Source organism: Ammodytes marinus (assembly GCF_949987685.1).
Source record: "Ammodytes marinus genome assembly, chromosome: 20".
Taxonomy (NCBI): Eukaryota; Metazoa; Chordata; class Actinopteri; order Uranoscopiformes; family Ammodytidae; genus Ammodytes; species Ammodytes marinus.
In genome coordinates, this window is record NC_137224.1 from 19,076,412 (window position 1) to 19,093,735 (window position 17,324).

The following is a 17,324-nucleotide window of genomic DNA, read 5'->3' on the forward strand; positions in this document are numbered from 1 at the left end:
CATTCACACTGTGTTCCAGGCTTAACAGTTGAAGATGGTTTAAAGGAGTATTCCACCCTAAATCCTCAAAAGGTAGACCTCAAAGGTAGAAGTGAAAAGTAAATTTTTCATCACTATTGGAATCTGTTGTATCAAACATGGGTTTACACCAAGCCCCAACCACAGCCAGTGGCCACTAAGGGCAGGTTTCAAAACAGCAATTTCTCAATGACTCCCATGTTAAATATGCCGTTTTCACAACATTATTAAACCCATTTAAGGCCTGGTTCAAAAATCATTCTAGTATGTATGTTTAGTTCATATCTCCATGGCAACACTGAGTGGGGTGAATGTGTATTCTATTGGAGGTTAAAATGTATGAATAATCTGAAAATATGGCGACGCGCATAAACCAGGACGATGGCATGCAGTTGGAATAACTGAGGTCAGCCCGGATGCTACATCCATTTTATATACTATGGTTTACACTCGCCACAGCTGCCATCTTCTGTGCAATGCATCATTGAAGAACCACAAATCACTGTCAATCAGTTTTCGATGGCTGGACTCCTTTATTGTGTAGAAAAAGATTTACTTTGCATTCTGGGAAATATAGGACATCACCAGTAATGAAGAATAAATAAGTGATAGTTGTTTCAGATACGTTGATAGACCAAAAAATAAGGAACTAAGCTGGAAAGAACTACAACAGGAACGTTCACACACAAAGCCTATAATGACTGGAACGTGAGTTATTTTGCTCACTGCACCAAAGAGGGAACTGCTTTCGCTTGTGACGGCGGAGGAAGTGGGGGAGGGCAGGCTGGGGCTTTGACTCCAGGCTTTTTCAGGGGAGGCTTTTTGAGGCAGATCGGAGCTGAAACTCTGGGTGCGGGTGTCGGCTGGCCGGGCTGGGTCCTTGTGTCTGCGGCCGCCGGGGCTGTGGGGATCAGTGGGGGCTGGAGCTTGGGAGGTGGAGGGGGCTGGAGTTTGGGAGGTGGAGGGGGTTTGGGTTTAGAGAAATGAACCGTCACCTGCTCGTCAGCTGGGTTAGCTCGGTTTGGGGTGAAAGATCTCTTTGCTGTAGGATGAGAAAGGGAAGGACGTCATTATAAATGAAAGAGGCCGTAAACAAAACAGATGTAAGAAAAGGGTTGTATATTGTCTAAATGAGGAGGAAGCTACAGCCATAAAATTCAAGATTCAAATAGCCTATGTATTATGCTTTTACTTAAAGCAAGGCTATGGAGCTTTTGTAAAAAAAAGTGAAAAGTGAAATTCACAAGGAATAAAACACATATTCACTGCATTTAATAAACTCATATCAACTCTAATAAAGGATTTACTACAGCCTTACTTCTCTGGTCTGGTGTGATCAATAGCTTACGGTTGCTAAAGTTAGCTAGTGCTAGCTAACTCTTTAAAAGATATTTCTGTGTAACTACACTCTTGTTGACAGTTTAGCATTACATTATTTTAGCACTGTGAATCCGTAATTGTAACATGTGGCCATAGAGGCAGCTGTTAAGCAAAAGTAAGGCATTGTTGAATGGGTGAAACACTGCAGCTTAACACAATGTCAGACAACAGTATACAATTCAAGTAGGAAATTGTTTTGTTGTGGGAATCATTTTTGTGTCCAGACAGACATATCAGGATGATGTATAAGGGAAAGCATTTCAGACTCTACCCTCGAGTGAGGCAGTTACAACAATGTGAGAGATGACGCACGGGTGCTAGAGGTTGATATTTTGGTCAGTGGTGTGAGACGTCCTGTTTCCTGTGTACTTCCTTGCTGTTACAACAAGAGCAGTAGATTTATTATGTCTCGGTTAACTTGACCTGACTGGCCACCATTAGGACTCTATAGAATCTGTACAGGATGCAAGGAGTTTAGGCATGCTTTGGTCTACAGCAAAAAAAAACACAGTGAAGGAGGGGGCTACTGCATTTTAGGCCACTTAAAGGGGCACTACACCAATTTAACACATAACAACCACTTCTACTCAACCTGCAAACACAATTTCCTATGTGGCTCTGAGAGAAGTTTTCATGAAGTCATAGTGATGTCATCAGGGTTATGATGACACTTCATAGTGATGTCATCAGGGTTATGATGACACTTCAAACTCTTAACTGAAAGGCTGTGTTGGGAGCCTGAGGCATTTTGCAAGCAGGAAGGGTGTTACAAAAGACACTTGGTAAATGTAAGATCCAGGGTTTCTGGAGCTTGACCCATAGCAGGAACTAAACTGAACCTAACCCCTTACTAAGCCTATGCTGCTTCCATCTGGAGCACCTTCAAGTGTCTCCCTAAATTAACAAATGCAACACTCAAATTCTGGAGATCCTTGTGTTACTGAATGAGTCAACATCTGAGCTATGGACAGCCATTGGGCACTCTAGACTCACGTTTATAGGGTGTGGCGATCTTCACGAACACACTGGGGGATTCCGGAGGTGCTTCTAAAATTGGGTGCAGCTGCCCTTGATCGGAGCTCTGCTTCTGGGTGGGACTGGTGGCCTGCCCTGGGTTTGGCACTGCTCCGGTTGCTTTAGGGAGGGGATTGGTTGAGCTGCAGGCGGCGGAGGTGTTGGAGGCTGCGGCCTGGCAGAGATCTATGGAGGATGTGCTGCTTTGATGGGTCGGTGCTGCTGTCTCAGCTACAGGGCTGGCCCATGTGGAGCTGCCACTGCGACTCACCGAGCCAGACTTCACCAGGAAGAAGCCACCACTGTCCAGAGAGGCTGTGCTGAGGGAAGGAATGAGACACATGTTAATTAAAGGGTGAAGTCAGCAATTCTGGAGAATGCTTGTTGTCGAAATCACTTTCTGTCAAAATCAGTGAATATCTCCTCACGATCCACTACTTGTCCGTACTGTGTGTGTGCTGAAAAAAAAAATCCAGTTTTAATACACAGCCTAGGCTCTGTAGACTGGTATGTTGCTAGCTAAGGAGCCCCCCTTTGTCCTTTGTTTACATACCAGTTTAAAGAGCCTATAGGCTGAAAGTACTGCAATGAGGTACAAATACTCCAGAATCATCCAGTGCTACCATTTGACGACAATAGTGTGCAAACCCAAGGAAGCTTTTTACCCTTTATGTCATATAATAGGGCAGTAAGGATGGTGTTATTGTGCAGTCATCACAATGTTAACGTCATTGCTCCGTGAATGCAGTTTGCGGATTCAGAGCGATACCTGTTTGTCTTTGAGAGAGCGAGGTGGTAAGAGGAGCAGGAGGAAGCAGTGGATGAAGAGGAGGAGACCGTTCTGCTTAGTTTCTCCTTCTCTGAGCTCAGAGCCTGGGCCACAGCGGCTGGCAGGGACACATCAGGGACCACGGCAGGCTCCGGGATCTCAAAGGATACCGCTGACCAAAAGAAAGAAATTAAAAATAAAGAGCATTTAATTCCAAGAACAATTCAGGTTGTTACTTCCTATTTGTTTAGTTACGTTCATCACTCAATGTCATTGGTAATAATTGAACTCACTCATTTTTATTGCTGAGATCTGATTGTGTTAAAGCTACTACGAGTAAGTCGGCACGTTGGCGACACCTTTGAACAAAAGCGGTAGTATTATTACGACGCCAGCTGTCGTGAAGCTGTTTTGTAGCTCGTGCAGGGAGCGCAAGATTCAAATAATCAGGAAGCAATATGGTGCGTGTCCGTGTGTTGAAAGTGTGAGGGCACCGGACTCTTTTCGGCTCCGTGAGTCTATGGGTGACACAGCATCAACTAATGCCAGTAAGTGCTAAACACACCTGATTGCAATGAGTTGATGCATTGTCACCTCTCACGGAGCTGAACGAGTCCCCGTGTCCTCACACAAAGCGAATGAACGAGAGATGGCAGTTAGTATGGATCACGGTGAGGTAATGTGTTTATGTTGTAAATAATGACTATTTCCGATGAATAATGGTCATCTGATGATGCTGGTGAGGCAAAGTAAACTTTGTTTTAATAGGCTACCGCTCATTCATTTAGGAGTAAACACTGCAGTCTAGTTTCGCTGCGTGAAATTGTGTATACGTTGCTTGGCAACGCCCTCCCGCCCGACTATCACTCTCCCTTTTAGCTTTTCTTCATTGCATTTTCTTTTTTTTCTTTTATGGTTCAGCCCCGTTATCAGTCATTATGACGACAAACAACTGTCTCAAACAAGGCTCCCGCTCCCCTTCCCTCACCAGGAGGGATAGGCTTCTCAATTCACGTTCCTGCGCCACACTGAAATCTGTGACCAATACGGATATGTGACCATAGAGCATGCACGCGTGAACCGAAAATCGGACTGGGTGTACGACCAGATCAAATGCAGCAATAAAAACTATATAAAAACGTCTTTCTTTGCACTGATGGTCTCGTTTGCTGTTAAAGGTAATTTATGATTATGAGAGGAAACATGAGGCTGTTTAAAATATATTTAAATGTTACTCGTAGCCGCTTTAAAAAGAAGTCCAATTGGGGAAGCCAGAGGAGCAAAACCCGACCATGTTATATACAAACCCCACATGTAAGCAAGACGTATTTGGAAAAGTTACAATTACAAACCAAACTTCCATGTAAACATTTAGCACAGTTTACAGACAGACTTCCAGGTTCAACTTTAACCTACATCACTTGACGTAGTTGTCGGTATTTCCTGTGCAATGGGCGCGGTGAATTTCAGTTTTTCTGCCAAATGAAGTTGTTTAGATGGTTGAGTTGATAGTGGTTTGCAGTGTTGAGTGTTGAAAGCAGCACGCCGGGGTGGTGTAAAGACAAGCCAATAATGCCGCAAGACTTTTTTTCTCTTTAAATTGTACATTGTAATAGCATTTCACTACATTAAATCGCCACCATATTAAAAACCTGTTCAATAAGCAGTAATTCTGCGGCTAATGGCATGACTGCTAACAGTTGCCCGTTGTCATAGTAATGTTTGGTAATACAGGTGCATTAATGTGTCACCTGCATCAATAGATAATCTTGATTCTCTTTCTTGCAGAGTTCAAATTTAGTATTAAAACACACATTCTTTCAGTTTAGCTCACTTTTGCCCCGTGGCCCCCTTAGGTAAATCAGTGATCTCTACAAATTGCCTTAACATCCAACTAGTCATTATCTTAGATCTGAGCTATTATTTTATCATGATGCTTTAGAGCCTGCATGTTCATGTCACATTAAGGGGTAACATCAGTGTTTGGTGTTCACATACCTTCTGGAAACAGGCTGGAGCTGTACTGAATAAGTGGCTCAATCACCGTCACCACTTGGACCGAAGAAGCCGACGCCATGTCAAACAGAGCAGCTTCCCTGAAGAGGCAGACAGTTAGTTTTTATAGACAAAATCAACCATGGTCCATCACTCAAGTAAAAACAAAAAATCAAGTGGCTCACAAATGTATGCTTAGCTTAAAACATAACTATATGCAGAGGGAAAAAAAACTGTTAAGAGTTTCTTCCTTCAAATTTAATCCTCCCTATAAGAAAGTGTCAGCAGATAAACCATCATTCACTGTTTATCTGTGACACGGATGTTGCGGTTCAGTTTCATGTGACTCATAGATCAGGCTGATGATGAAATATGTCACTAATGCTCATGCCCTTATATTGGGACACAAAGATGACGAAAGAAGAATAGTGGGCGGACGAGACAGGGGGGCAAGTGTGAATGCAGTGTGGTATTTAACAAAGCAGGGGAAGAAAGAGAGATGGAAAGATGATGAATCGGGTCTGTAGTTATACCCACCCTTCAGCTCGGGGCCAGAGCAGGTTGGGCCCCAGGACGATGGCGATGTTACTGGGCGACATCTTGTTTAAGGCCTGCTGCTCGGACAACAGAGACAAGAACTGCACCAGGTACCTGACAGGGAGAAAGAACATATAGATTACTAGGGAGAAAGAGAGGGACAGGCATTTGATCATGTGACTCTGGTAGAGAGTACACACCTGAGGTTGTTGTAGTTTTCAGCCGGCAGTTTCTTCAGCAGCGCTCTGAACTGCTCCAGCTTCTCTGTCGGCTCTTTTTCCCTATTAAGACAAATAGTTTAAACTCAAGAAAGACATACTTGAAAGCAAAGTAAAAGAAACAGGAGATGTACAGTCTAGTGTGGATATGGTACTCACCCTGCTGCTTTAAACCAGTCATTGTAGAGCTCAAAGGTCATGAGAGGTTCTGGAAGTTCTCGCAGGTAACTCTTCAAGGCTCCTGTGACAACACACCCAAAGAAAAGAATCATTACAGTAAAACAAGCAGGGATTATATTTGAACCTAATTACTCCCCTGTGTTGTGTTTTAAGAAATATAATAATAATATGTATTATCAAAACTAATGATATTGATGTTTTCTTTCACTGTTGCTATATTCAACGCCATCTCAACTGTGTTCGATCATCATGTTCAATGCTATTATATTACTGTTCTAAAAATGATCTCTATAGCACAGGAAATTCTGCATTATACATTACTGGAAGCGTGCAACAGCAGCTGCATTGGGAGTCAACAGATGGGGAAATGGGAAGTTAGGTTGAGCTGTGAAAGTCATACTATGGCTGAACAATCGAGGGAGAGTGAAACTAAACTAGAGACTAAAGAGGAAATCAGAGGGAAGCGTCCTCACCGGCCACAGCATGGGGGTCCATGCTGAACTCACTGTGGTCCACCGCTTCCTGGTTCAAACAACTCTTCAGCCTCTTGACCACTGAGGCTGCTGCTGCCAGGCGAAACAGGCCCTGAGGGGACAGGGGGGGGAGGGAACCAGACAGAGATGGAAAAGGAGAGTGATTAACGTGGGAGAGATAAGGGTTAGAAGCAGGGCTGCAGTCAAGACCAGCCATGCTCAAGTTAAAGGTGGCGTCAGCGATTCTGGAGAGCACTTGTTGCCAAATGAATTTGTGAATATCTCGTCACTCTCCACTACATGTCCATATTTAGTGTGCACTGAATGAAAAATCCAGTGTTAATACACAGACTAGGCTCCGTAAACTGGCATTTTGCTAGCTACGTTGGGCCCCTTTTGTTGACATACCAGTTTACAGAGCCTAGGCTGTGTATTAACACCAGATTTTTATCCAGCGCACACACAATCTGGTATTCACTGACAAAAAGTGATTTTGACAACAAGTACTAATCACTGACTCCACCTATAAAGACCAGGTACAGTGGAGTTTTAGTCAAAAGTGTTTGGAAAATATATACGTTTGCTTTAGAATATCATATTGAGCAATCAACTGCGCCAATCCATCCACTGAATATATAATAAATGACCCAGGATAGATAAGGTTTCTTTAATTTAATCTTCAGTTTCCATTTGCTTTTTGCAACCCCTACAGTATCTTAAAAGCCAAACCCTTACTTTAAGTTTAGACACGATAGGTGGTCAGAGGTGCAGCAATATTGGCAAGTCAGCTGGTTCAGTCACTTTGATACACAGGAAATGTCTCATCCACTGTAAGATGGATTGCCTTTAAGACAGTCACGGTTTTCAGTTAAATGTGTCAAATATTCAGGGTTTATCACAAAATATCTGCAAAATAATGGCACTACCATCAGCCTCAGCACTAGTGCTGAACAATTTATAGATTTGAATATGTGAATTGAAACATACACATATACAAGTATATATCATGCATCTCGTCTGACCCAGAGTATAAACTTTCATGCTATGTCAGTGATGCTCACTAATCAGAAGTGACCCAAGGGAACTTCCTATAAAGCCACCAACAACAAACAAATGAAACCCAATGAAATGTTACATTTATGGTGCCGAAAATTTGCCTGAACACTGATCACTGTTGGACAATTTAAGGGGTATTACAAGTTTGAGACAGATGTGCAACAAAGGAGGGTATTTTAAGGCCTCTTGTGCAAAAGCTGCTTCATCATGAGGCCATACCACAAAGCTATATCAGCACCACAGACAGCAGAATGATAAGTGTACGGCCAACAAGTCAAGTCAAAGTGGTGATGCTCTAGTCAAGTAAAATAAGCTTCTTTTGCAGAGTGGTTAGTGTCTGTATGAAAAGGGCTAACAAAAAAAAAGTAGACACACATGTGGACTGCAGACTGTGGTCTGTAAAACAAAGCTGTACGCTGTATCAGAGTGTCATGGTTATTGAAGCCGTCAGTCCTACCTCTTCTCTCATGCCCGTTTTCAGCAGCATGTGAATGCACTCCTGGATGGGCGTGGCGATTTCTCTGTTGCTTGTAGACAGATGGGAGAGCAGAGGTTCTCCATAGACCTTGTGGTTAGAGAGGCCTAGTGGTGGCCCTGTGGAACCAGATAAGTACACGGAGGAAATGACAAAACACGTAGAAAGGTTGCAGTGACAGCGGAGCAAATAAAATTCACTTCCAACTGACTTCACCTTTTTGATTGTTATTCTCTTTGAGCTCGCTGATGTTTTTGTCCAGGAAGGCCAGGGAATTGTTGTGGTATTCTGACTGCAGCTCCAGCAGCTATACGCTCAGAGAAACAAGAGAGGTCCGTTTATGACTTGAGGAATTTACATCAGTCTGTGTGGGTTTGACAACATCTGTGTGAACACTTCCTATGAAAATCTATTCTATTGAGCTTTCACACAACAACGCAACTCACACGGATGAAGTAGTTAGCGTAGTCTTCTTCCTTGGTTGCAAAGTGATACAGGTCTGCAGAGTACGTGTCCTGCAGACACATAAACACACACAGAGGTCAGAGGTCATAGATAGGTCAACCTGCTCATTCCACACAGGTTCAGGGCCTTGCTCTTCAAACAACACTGTACCGATACCTTGATGCTCTCCAGCCTCCTCCAAGCTTCATCTACCTCCTCCCTGAGACCGTCCTGCTTTGCCTGGGCACCAGTGCTGGCTTGGCTCCTGACACACACACACACATGCACAAGCACACACACAAGCACGCACACACACACACACACACACACACACATACACATGCGCGCAAACACACACACACGCACACACACACACATGCGCGCAAACATACGCAGACACACATGCGCAAACACACACACACACATGCGCGCAAACACACACACACACATGCGCACAAACACACACACACACACACACACACACACACACACACACACACACGCAAACCAACAGAAAAGTGTACAGCGTGTATTAGCTTTGTCAGTGGATAAATCGTATCACATCAAGCCCAGACAGAGGCTGTGTATCTCACCTGGTTTTTGCATTGTTCCAGTCTGTAGTGAGCTTTGCAAACTGCTTCTTGTTCTTGAGAATCTCTGGTAAGTCATCCTTAAAAAAAGTCAAAGAAAATGTCAATTTGAGACATCAATTCATTTTATTTGATATGAATACATGGCTCTACATATACCAGCAGCCATCCTCCTCACCTCACTGAGCTTGTTGAGCGGCTCCAGAACCGTCTTCTCCACTTTCATCTCAAAGTCTGCCAGCATGCTGGCCAGCATCTTCTCCATGAAACAGCACATCTCCAACACCCTCCTGCCACACACACACACACACACACACACACACACACACACACACACACACACACACACACACACACACACACACACACACACACACACACACACACACACACACACACACACACACACACACACACACACAGTTTATGGTCCCCTCCTCTTTCTCAATGTATATACATTCAGATGGATACAGTATGATAGGGTAGAAACAATTGGAACACACATACAGGAGGCACATGCACTGTGTGGAGAGCTTGCAACAAGAACTAATTGTTCTAGATGGAACTATCTGTCTAATATGGATCTTTTTTTTGTCTTAAAAACCACTGACACAACAACAACAAAAATAGAGCGAGTGACATGATTCAATCACACCTCACCTAGCTTTGTAACTGAATAAAAACATGAATAGAGCTCCAGTCACAAGCTGTGGACAGTGTGCAGATCCTCTTTCTTTTTCATCAAGAACTGAAAACCATCAAGTCATGTGGCTTTCACATGACAACAAGGCTACTAGTAAAGTGGTCAGGTAAAAGAGCATGGATGTATGGATGTATGGATAGATAGATAGATAGATAGATAGATAGATAGATAGATAGATAGATAGATAGATAGATAGATAGATAGATAGATAGATAGATAGATAGATAGATAGATAGATAGATAGATAGATAGATAGATAGATAGATAGATAGATAGATAGATAGATAGATAGATAGATAGATAGATAGATAGATAGATAGATAGATAGATAGATAGATAGATAGATAGATAGATAGATAGATAGATAGATAGATAGATAGATAGATAGAAAAAGGTCAGATTTGTCACCTGATAGGGGACTGTGCATCAAAGTCCTTGAGGCTCTCTGCCATGCCAAAGGACAGCTGCATCAGGGGGAGCTTTTTCTGTCGACATAAAAGCAAATGTAACACTTGTTATTTGAGGTAGTTCTTATTTCACCACATATTTTTGATAGTTTTGGCTACTAGTTATTTTACGATTATTACAGTTTTTCTCAGTTGCTTTGGTGCTTTTCTCAGATCAGAATGAAAATTCTCATAACTATTAGTTCAACCTCCGCAACATTTAGTCATTTGAGCACATCATAGTAGCAATTTCTCCTTCCTCTGAACAAATTGCAAATGCTTTTGGACATGTATCAGTTGCTTTCATACAATTCTCTGCTGTTTTATAACATTGTCATTTGCTTATGTCATGTCAGTCAGAATGAACTATACTTATGGATGCTGAATAGTCGTTCCCAATAAAACTAATAGTCTTCATTTCATTGCTTGAGTCATTACATACAAAATTGTTGAACTAGTTATCAAATTCTGTCAAGCAAATTTTATACCTTTTCTTTATCATAGATACTTTCCTCGCTGCATTGCAAGGGATAATATCCGTTGTGATGTAGATGAAAATATGTGGCCAGACAGACAGGAACGTCTGGATGTGCCAGAATGATTTACCTATATATGTTCAGTTACAATATGTCCTGTTATATTGTTCACATTTGTGCACAGCTCTACCAAAAGAGTGTTTTTTTATGTTTGTTCTAAATAAGTGACTGAAGTGTATTTTTCTTTTGCACCATGCTGTAGAATTGCAAAGAGCATATACAGTAAAAATGTGAAACATACGTATTCAGTGTCTTGTACTCGCTTACTCCCCTAACTACAGCAATATGTAACTTTACTGTAGTTTTCAAATGGCTGTACAAGTAGTGTATAGTGCTGTCTTGAGCATTTTCAGGTAGTGTCACCGAGTTCTGACCTTTTTTTTGCATTGGAAAACACTGAGAGAATAAACTGTCATAATGAAAACATGACAAAGCCATTTGACTATCTTGTTCATAAACGATGGTGTCAAGACTTCTCATTTTGATGACACTGGCAGTTTCATTGACATGAATACTTGCTTTTGAGGAATAGACTATCCATTTTGAGCAAGTGACGTACTTTTGCAGGTTATCCACTAGGTTTTGCAGTTTGCACTAATTGTTTTGAGAAATGCACCAACTGCTGTGCAAATGTTAATAGTGATGTGAGAAAAGCACCAAAGCGACTGAGAAAAACTGTAATTCCACATACAAAACATTTGATGAGCTTAAATAACATATGTTTTGTAATAGTATTTAACCATACCCAACACTATTTAAGAATACAGTTGAAACAATAACCCGATTTATGAATAACAGAAAACTAATTCAAATACTTTTTTTTTTACAATAAAGCTATCGTTCAAATAATAATCAATCACATTCACGGTGAGTCATGATAATCAATTCATTTCATATAAAATTCTGCCTATCAGTAACCAATCTTTATGGTAGTTAATGGCTGCATTAGTTTCAGTACCATTCGTTTTTCAGCCTCCAGCCCCGGCTGACTCTGCATGCAGCCCTGCAGCTTCTTGTGAAGGACCTGAGCCGCTCTCTTGGCCGGTTCCACCCGCTGCTCCACCTTCATCCAGTCAGTCACACACACAAATACATCAGTCAATAATTGTGTGTGATATATTCTATATAATAATGATGATTGATGCCAGACTGAGCGTGACTGAGTTATGGTGGGTGTATCTTCTGCAGCCCAAGGGACTGGAATAAAGCTTGGAATCAAAATGTAAGAAAATGCAGCTGAAACTATGATGCTAACTTGTTAATAAGTCATTTATTGTAGATTAGGGATAAAGCAGAATTTATTTATTTTTTATCTCACCAAAACCAGGTCCTCGTGTAGAAGTTCAGTGGCATCTTGTGACCTGCAGGAGTGTATGCAGTGTTGGTCAGAGAATTTATAGGTAAACAACTTATTCAAAAATAGAAGAAGCACATTTCCTAAAATGTCAAACTAGTCATGTCAACAAATGATTCAATAGTAAAAAATATTGCAAATTATTTTTCTCTCGACCATTTCAAAGCTTAACAGACTGTTATATATCATTCTTATTACATATTCAAATTATGATTAAATCTCTTTTCATAACTTGAGGACTTTGATTGGTTAACTGCTCCACAGATGCTTTCATATGGTCCGTCTTACATTGAATATCTTAGGTTTTTGGACTGTTGGTAGGCCAATCTTGCAATCATATATCTGTACTATGTATAATTTGAAGAAAAAAAACAAACAAACAGTAAAACTATTTTGCTGTGTTCATGTGCTGGAGAGACATTTAACAGACATCAACAATGACCAGCTAAGGAGCATTTTAGCATCTGCCAGCTCACAATATAGTGCTTTTTTTTAGGTGACATGAAGCCCACCATCTAAACCTGGAGAGTGCGTGGGCTGCAGCTGCGGCGTAGTTTAGCACCAGCTCTGTGAAAACACTAACAGAGAGGTGAATCACGACCAACACCTCAGCAGCTTTGAGAACATCGTTAAGCATGGTGTCACAAAACAAGGAGAGGAAGCCCAACCCAGCTCACACACAGGTCAGATGGGCCTCATGTGAAGCACCTTGTTTCCTCCAGTCAACATGTGACGTTTCCAAACACTCAAGAGGAGAATTCCCCCAATGTGTTCCAACCACACAACAGTTCCTCCTTCTTTTTCTTTATATTTCTGACTCTCAATTTAGCTTTTCCTTTCTTCTGCAGAAATAAAAATGCTTACTCCACATAGAGATAATATTACATCAGAGCGTGTGAGCAGATGTTGCTTTATTAAGAAAGTAAAAGTGTGTGTGTGTGTGTGTGTGTGTGTGTGTGTGTGTGTGTGTGTGTGTGTGTGTGTGTGTGTGTGTGTGTGTTTGTGTCAGTGGAGGTGTGTGTGTGTGTGTGTGTGTGTGTGTGTGTGTGTGTGTGTGTGTGTGTGTGTGTGTGTGTGTGTGTGTGTGTGTGTGTGTGTGTGTGTGTGTGTGTCGAGACCAATAGTCTGTGTTGTTCAGAGCTGAGATGATGGAGGTTACTCTGATCACGGTGACATAAAGAATGATGTGTTGTTACACTTTTGGTTGTTAATCTTTTTTTCTTTTCTTGTTTAGAGTCTTACACAAACAAAGTACTGTATGTAAATTATTTCAGTGTGTGTGTGTGTGTGTGTGTGTGTTTAATGTAATGTACATAATGTGTTTGTCTCATTCAAGGTCCTAGTGACAGTACAGACTGAGAACTGGGTGATGTGCTGCTGTGGTAGTTGAAGCCCAAGTTGCTCTTCTGCAGATGCACGCTGTGTGGGTCTATTATTAAAAGAGAGTGCGTCAGAGGTAGAGGCTGCATGGCCTACACACGCACACGCAAAGAGAGAGAGACACACACACACACACACACACACACGCGCACACACACACACACACACACACACACACACACACACACACACACACACACACACACACACACACACACACACACACACACACACACACACACACACACACACACACACACACACACACACACACACACACACACATTCTGCATTTAAGTTTGCACCAAGAAAAGTTAACCAGACAGGGTGTACAGTGTATGTATGATTTGGGCACCCACTCATTTGCCAACGTCAGTCACTGTTACGCACAGACCCAAACTTTCCAGATCAGAGGTTTTCAGCCTGTTCAACACACAAACAAAGTGACACCCACGACTCACCCATGAAACTGAGACTGTGATAAACAGCTGCAACAAACAGCCATTGTTTTAATGAGTTTGAACACACACTTTTCAAAACAGTAAATACTTCTCACAAAGAAAGACACTAAATGTAATTGAATAACTGTGTCAACATGTTGGAAACACTTGGTAACTGTTTGAAACGGCTCTATCAGTTCTAAATATAGTCAACACCTGTGTGAACTCTGTGTGCACAATTCATCAATCAGTTCATATAGAGTTAGAGGTGCCCCTGTTAGGGTGCATTGCTATAATTAAATTAGGGAAACATTTATTGATCACATAGTTAATCATGACCTCTCTATGAGAGAGATGCTGGCCAATGGGTTCAGAGAAACCTGATCCATCATCATACTGTGGCATGAGTTATGTGTACTTTCCGCAAAGAAAACAGTGTCATTTTTCTGGCATTTACAGACAATACATTTACTGTATTATTGTATCAAATTCTATGTTTAGTGGTTGGGTGTCAAGTTTCAAGGAAGTAGTGTCATTTTGCAAAACAACATGTGCTGTTTTTGTCATTTGGTTGTCTGTTCGTGTGAGCGGGTTTGAACATAGTAAACTGTGAATGTAAAAAATGTTCCAAAGCAATTGAGAGGGACTCTTAAGAGCACCATTCCCCCTGTTAGAGACAACCGCTGCCCTCATGATGTGTGCTGATTACACAGACCTCAAACTGTCCACTCCGGCGTGCTGTTGAAACCTCTGTGGATTTCATGCGTAAAAGAGTCTGAGGTTTACCCCCAAAAACACCAAACAGCATGTTTCACTTTCAAGAGGGAACCAGCAACTATTCCATTCCAGCCTTACACACTGTTCAACACTGTGTTTTGCAACTGTGAAAAAAAACGCGACCGTGGTGGAAAACAAAAGCAGAATTCAACATTTATCTCAATGCAGAATGTCACTCTGAAATGAAAATCCACTTTAGCAGCCGTTGATACACTTTTTTGAAAGTCCATTGGAGTTTGTGGATTTAAGAAATATAAGAAGAGTCTGTAAGGAGAGTCACAGCAGCAGCTTTAAAGTGAAACTACAAAGGAGAAGAGCTGTTATGAAGGCAGCCAAACTAGTTTAGCGGTCAGTTTTACAGCCATATCTCCAGCTAACATCAATTCACTTGAAAAACTCAAAGTGCACTGCCACACAAGCAACGATGTGTTTTATTTTGAACAGGACTACAATTAAACTTATCATTTCCAAGAGGAAATGGTGTTATTTCAAAGTTATTTTAGAAATTACAATACTATAGTCCCAATAGAGTAACACTATAGATATGTAAACCGTCAACTGATATCCTGCCCTACACCAAAATCACTTTTTGGTTAACACAAGAAGTTGAAAGCCAGCGTACATTTGATTGTGAGAGCCTTGATCTGCTTATTACAGCTTTAATATAACATTTTGTAAAAAAGAAAAGAAAAAAAAGAAAAAGTTCAGATAGAAGCACTCACTTTGCCGCAGAGCCAAGCTGCTTGAGGATGCTCTGAGCCTGCCGCAGCATGCTGGCAGTGGGTTCCAAACAGCACCAGCCCCACAACAAGGTATATCCTGCTCCCAAACCCTCCAGGCTCCAGCTCAGTCACTTCATTAAGGGTACAGACCGGGTCAACCTCTGCCTCTGTTGTGTCTGTGTGTTAATGTGTGCGTGTTTGGGCCGCCAGTTTTCGTTCTTGTTTCAGCACGGTGCTCTTATGTCAATGAGGAAGTTGCACAGATAGAGTGTGGGCCCAGAGGGGGGAAGAGAGAATTTTTTTTTTTTTTTTTAGGTTTAAATGTGACACTATGATTGAAAGATTGCCTGTCCTTGGTGATAAGGTGTTAACCCTGAGATTATACAGTAGATGTAGGCCTACAGTGGCACATGTCTATGGATTTTATTTTGCTTTTCAAGAAGAAATTTCACCATTTCCTCCAACTGTATGAGAGTGTAAAAATCTATTTAATGCATGGTGAATAAATATTTGCAGGTTGATATCTTAAACTTCATCATTTGTGCATTATTGTGTCACAGGTTATCTTTTCACTGCAGTAATAATCATAGATAGTATCTAAAAATAAGTAATAATGCTTATGCTCTGTAAAAGTTCTTCTGACAGGCTGCGGTTAGTGCGCACTTCTGTAAATACTGACAGAATGTGCTAAAGAGTAACAAGGAAGTGAGAAGGACAAAAGAGGAAACTACTCATTTCTTTTTTTTTAACTTTTTTTTGTCAGTAATTTTTTGAAAATTATGATTTTTCAATGTAGCTATTCTCAAGACTCAAATTTCTTGTTGAACTTAGACCTTTTCAACATAGCTTTATTCTTTCATGACGTGTCTACTTTTACCACTGCATTTAAGTCCACGGTTATTTATAACCATGGTAGTAACCATAGTAAGGTAGTAACATATTTGTTTGCCACATGAGGCCAGCAGAAACAAGCTGCAAAATCAAGAATAAATAAGAAGATGGTTAGCCTGGGATATTGAGCAACTTTACCATTAATTCATGGAATTATGATTCTTGTCAACTTATGAATTAATGTCCAATATTTACTTTTTGGTCCTAACCAACTCCTGGGTGATAATTGCATCTCTTTAGCTTCAAAATGCTCTATGTTCAGAAGCTAATCGTTGACTTTTATGCTGTCAGTTATTAAGTTATTTTCCTTCGCTGAGCAACTGCCTGCTGTGAACCAAATAACCCATTTGAGAGCGGTGATAATGACCCAAAACGGTAGGCTACAGTTTGGGCCAGAAAACTAAAACAACGAGCTTAAACGCTGCTGTAAAGCTCAGTGGAGTTAAACAGAGCAGAGCTAGTGATGTGATTGGCTGTTGCACAGTATAATTGCGTGAGTAGCAAATCAGTAGCTTTGCCCTGGACGTCTTGATTAACAAACCAAGACTTAAATGGTTGGGAAGACTTGTTATATGAAAATGACATTAAACACTTTAGAAAATGAAAATTTAAAAAAACAACCCCTTAAGACTTTTAGCACACATTCACTACACATATTGAATATGTGACGAACAAGTCATTATTATACTATGTAAAATACAGTTTAACACCTGGGATGTGATGGGAGGAGCTCACCTGATAACCTCATTGACTTATCAAACTAAACCCTGAAACATTATAGTGAACGGTACAACTAATGGCTCTGAGGATTCATGAGGACACCTGCATGTCCCACGGTTAAGGATTTGTAATCTTAATTTAAGGTTAAGTTATTTTTTCAAAATCTGATTTTCTGTATAAATGTCCTCTTTGGATATCTGCAAATC

General features: G+C 41.1%; 1 protein-coding gene across 1 annotated transcript; it reads right to left on the reverse strand.

The window, feature by feature from the left end:
* Window positions 1-441: 441 nt before the first annotated feature.
* On the reverse strand, window positions 442-15,654 carry sh3bp1 (SH3-domain binding protein 1). The gene is made up of 18 exons (XM_080048735.1): window positions 15,508-15,654; window positions 12,153-12,195; window positions 11,793-11,897; window positions 10,261-10,337; window positions 9,328-9,439; window positions 9,153-9,229; window positions 8,737-8,824; window positions 8,562-8,630; window positions 8,332-8,422; window positions 8,098-8,234; window positions 6,585-6,696; window positions 6,091-6,172; window positions 5,914-5,994; window positions 5,714-5,827; window positions 5,180-5,277; window positions 3,182-3,353; window positions 2,392-2,732; window positions 442-1,060 (listed from the first exon to the last, which is right to left on the reverse strand). The coding sequence occupies exons 1-18, from the start codon at window positions 15,555-15,557 to the stop codon at window positions 741-743; spliced, it is 2,169 nt and encodes a 722-aa protein (XP_079904861.1). The 5' UTR covers window positions 15,558-15,654; the 3' UTR covers window positions 442-740.
* Window positions 15,655-17,324: the final 1,670 nt, after the last annotated feature.

Coding starts and splice junctions, on each gene's coding strand:
- sh3bp1 (XM_080048735.1), bottom strand. CDS start 15,557: ATGCTGCGGCAGGCTCAGAGCATCCTCAAGCAGCTTGGCTCTGCGGCA. Junction 8,423..8,561: donor ACGCTAACTACTTCATCCGT/GTGAGTTGCGTT, acceptor CTGAGCGTATAG/CTGCTGGAGCTGCAGTCAGA. Junction 5,828..5,913: donor GAAAACTACAACAACCTCAG/GTGTGTACTCTC, acceptor TCTCCCTGTCAG/GTACCTGGTGCAGTTCTTGT.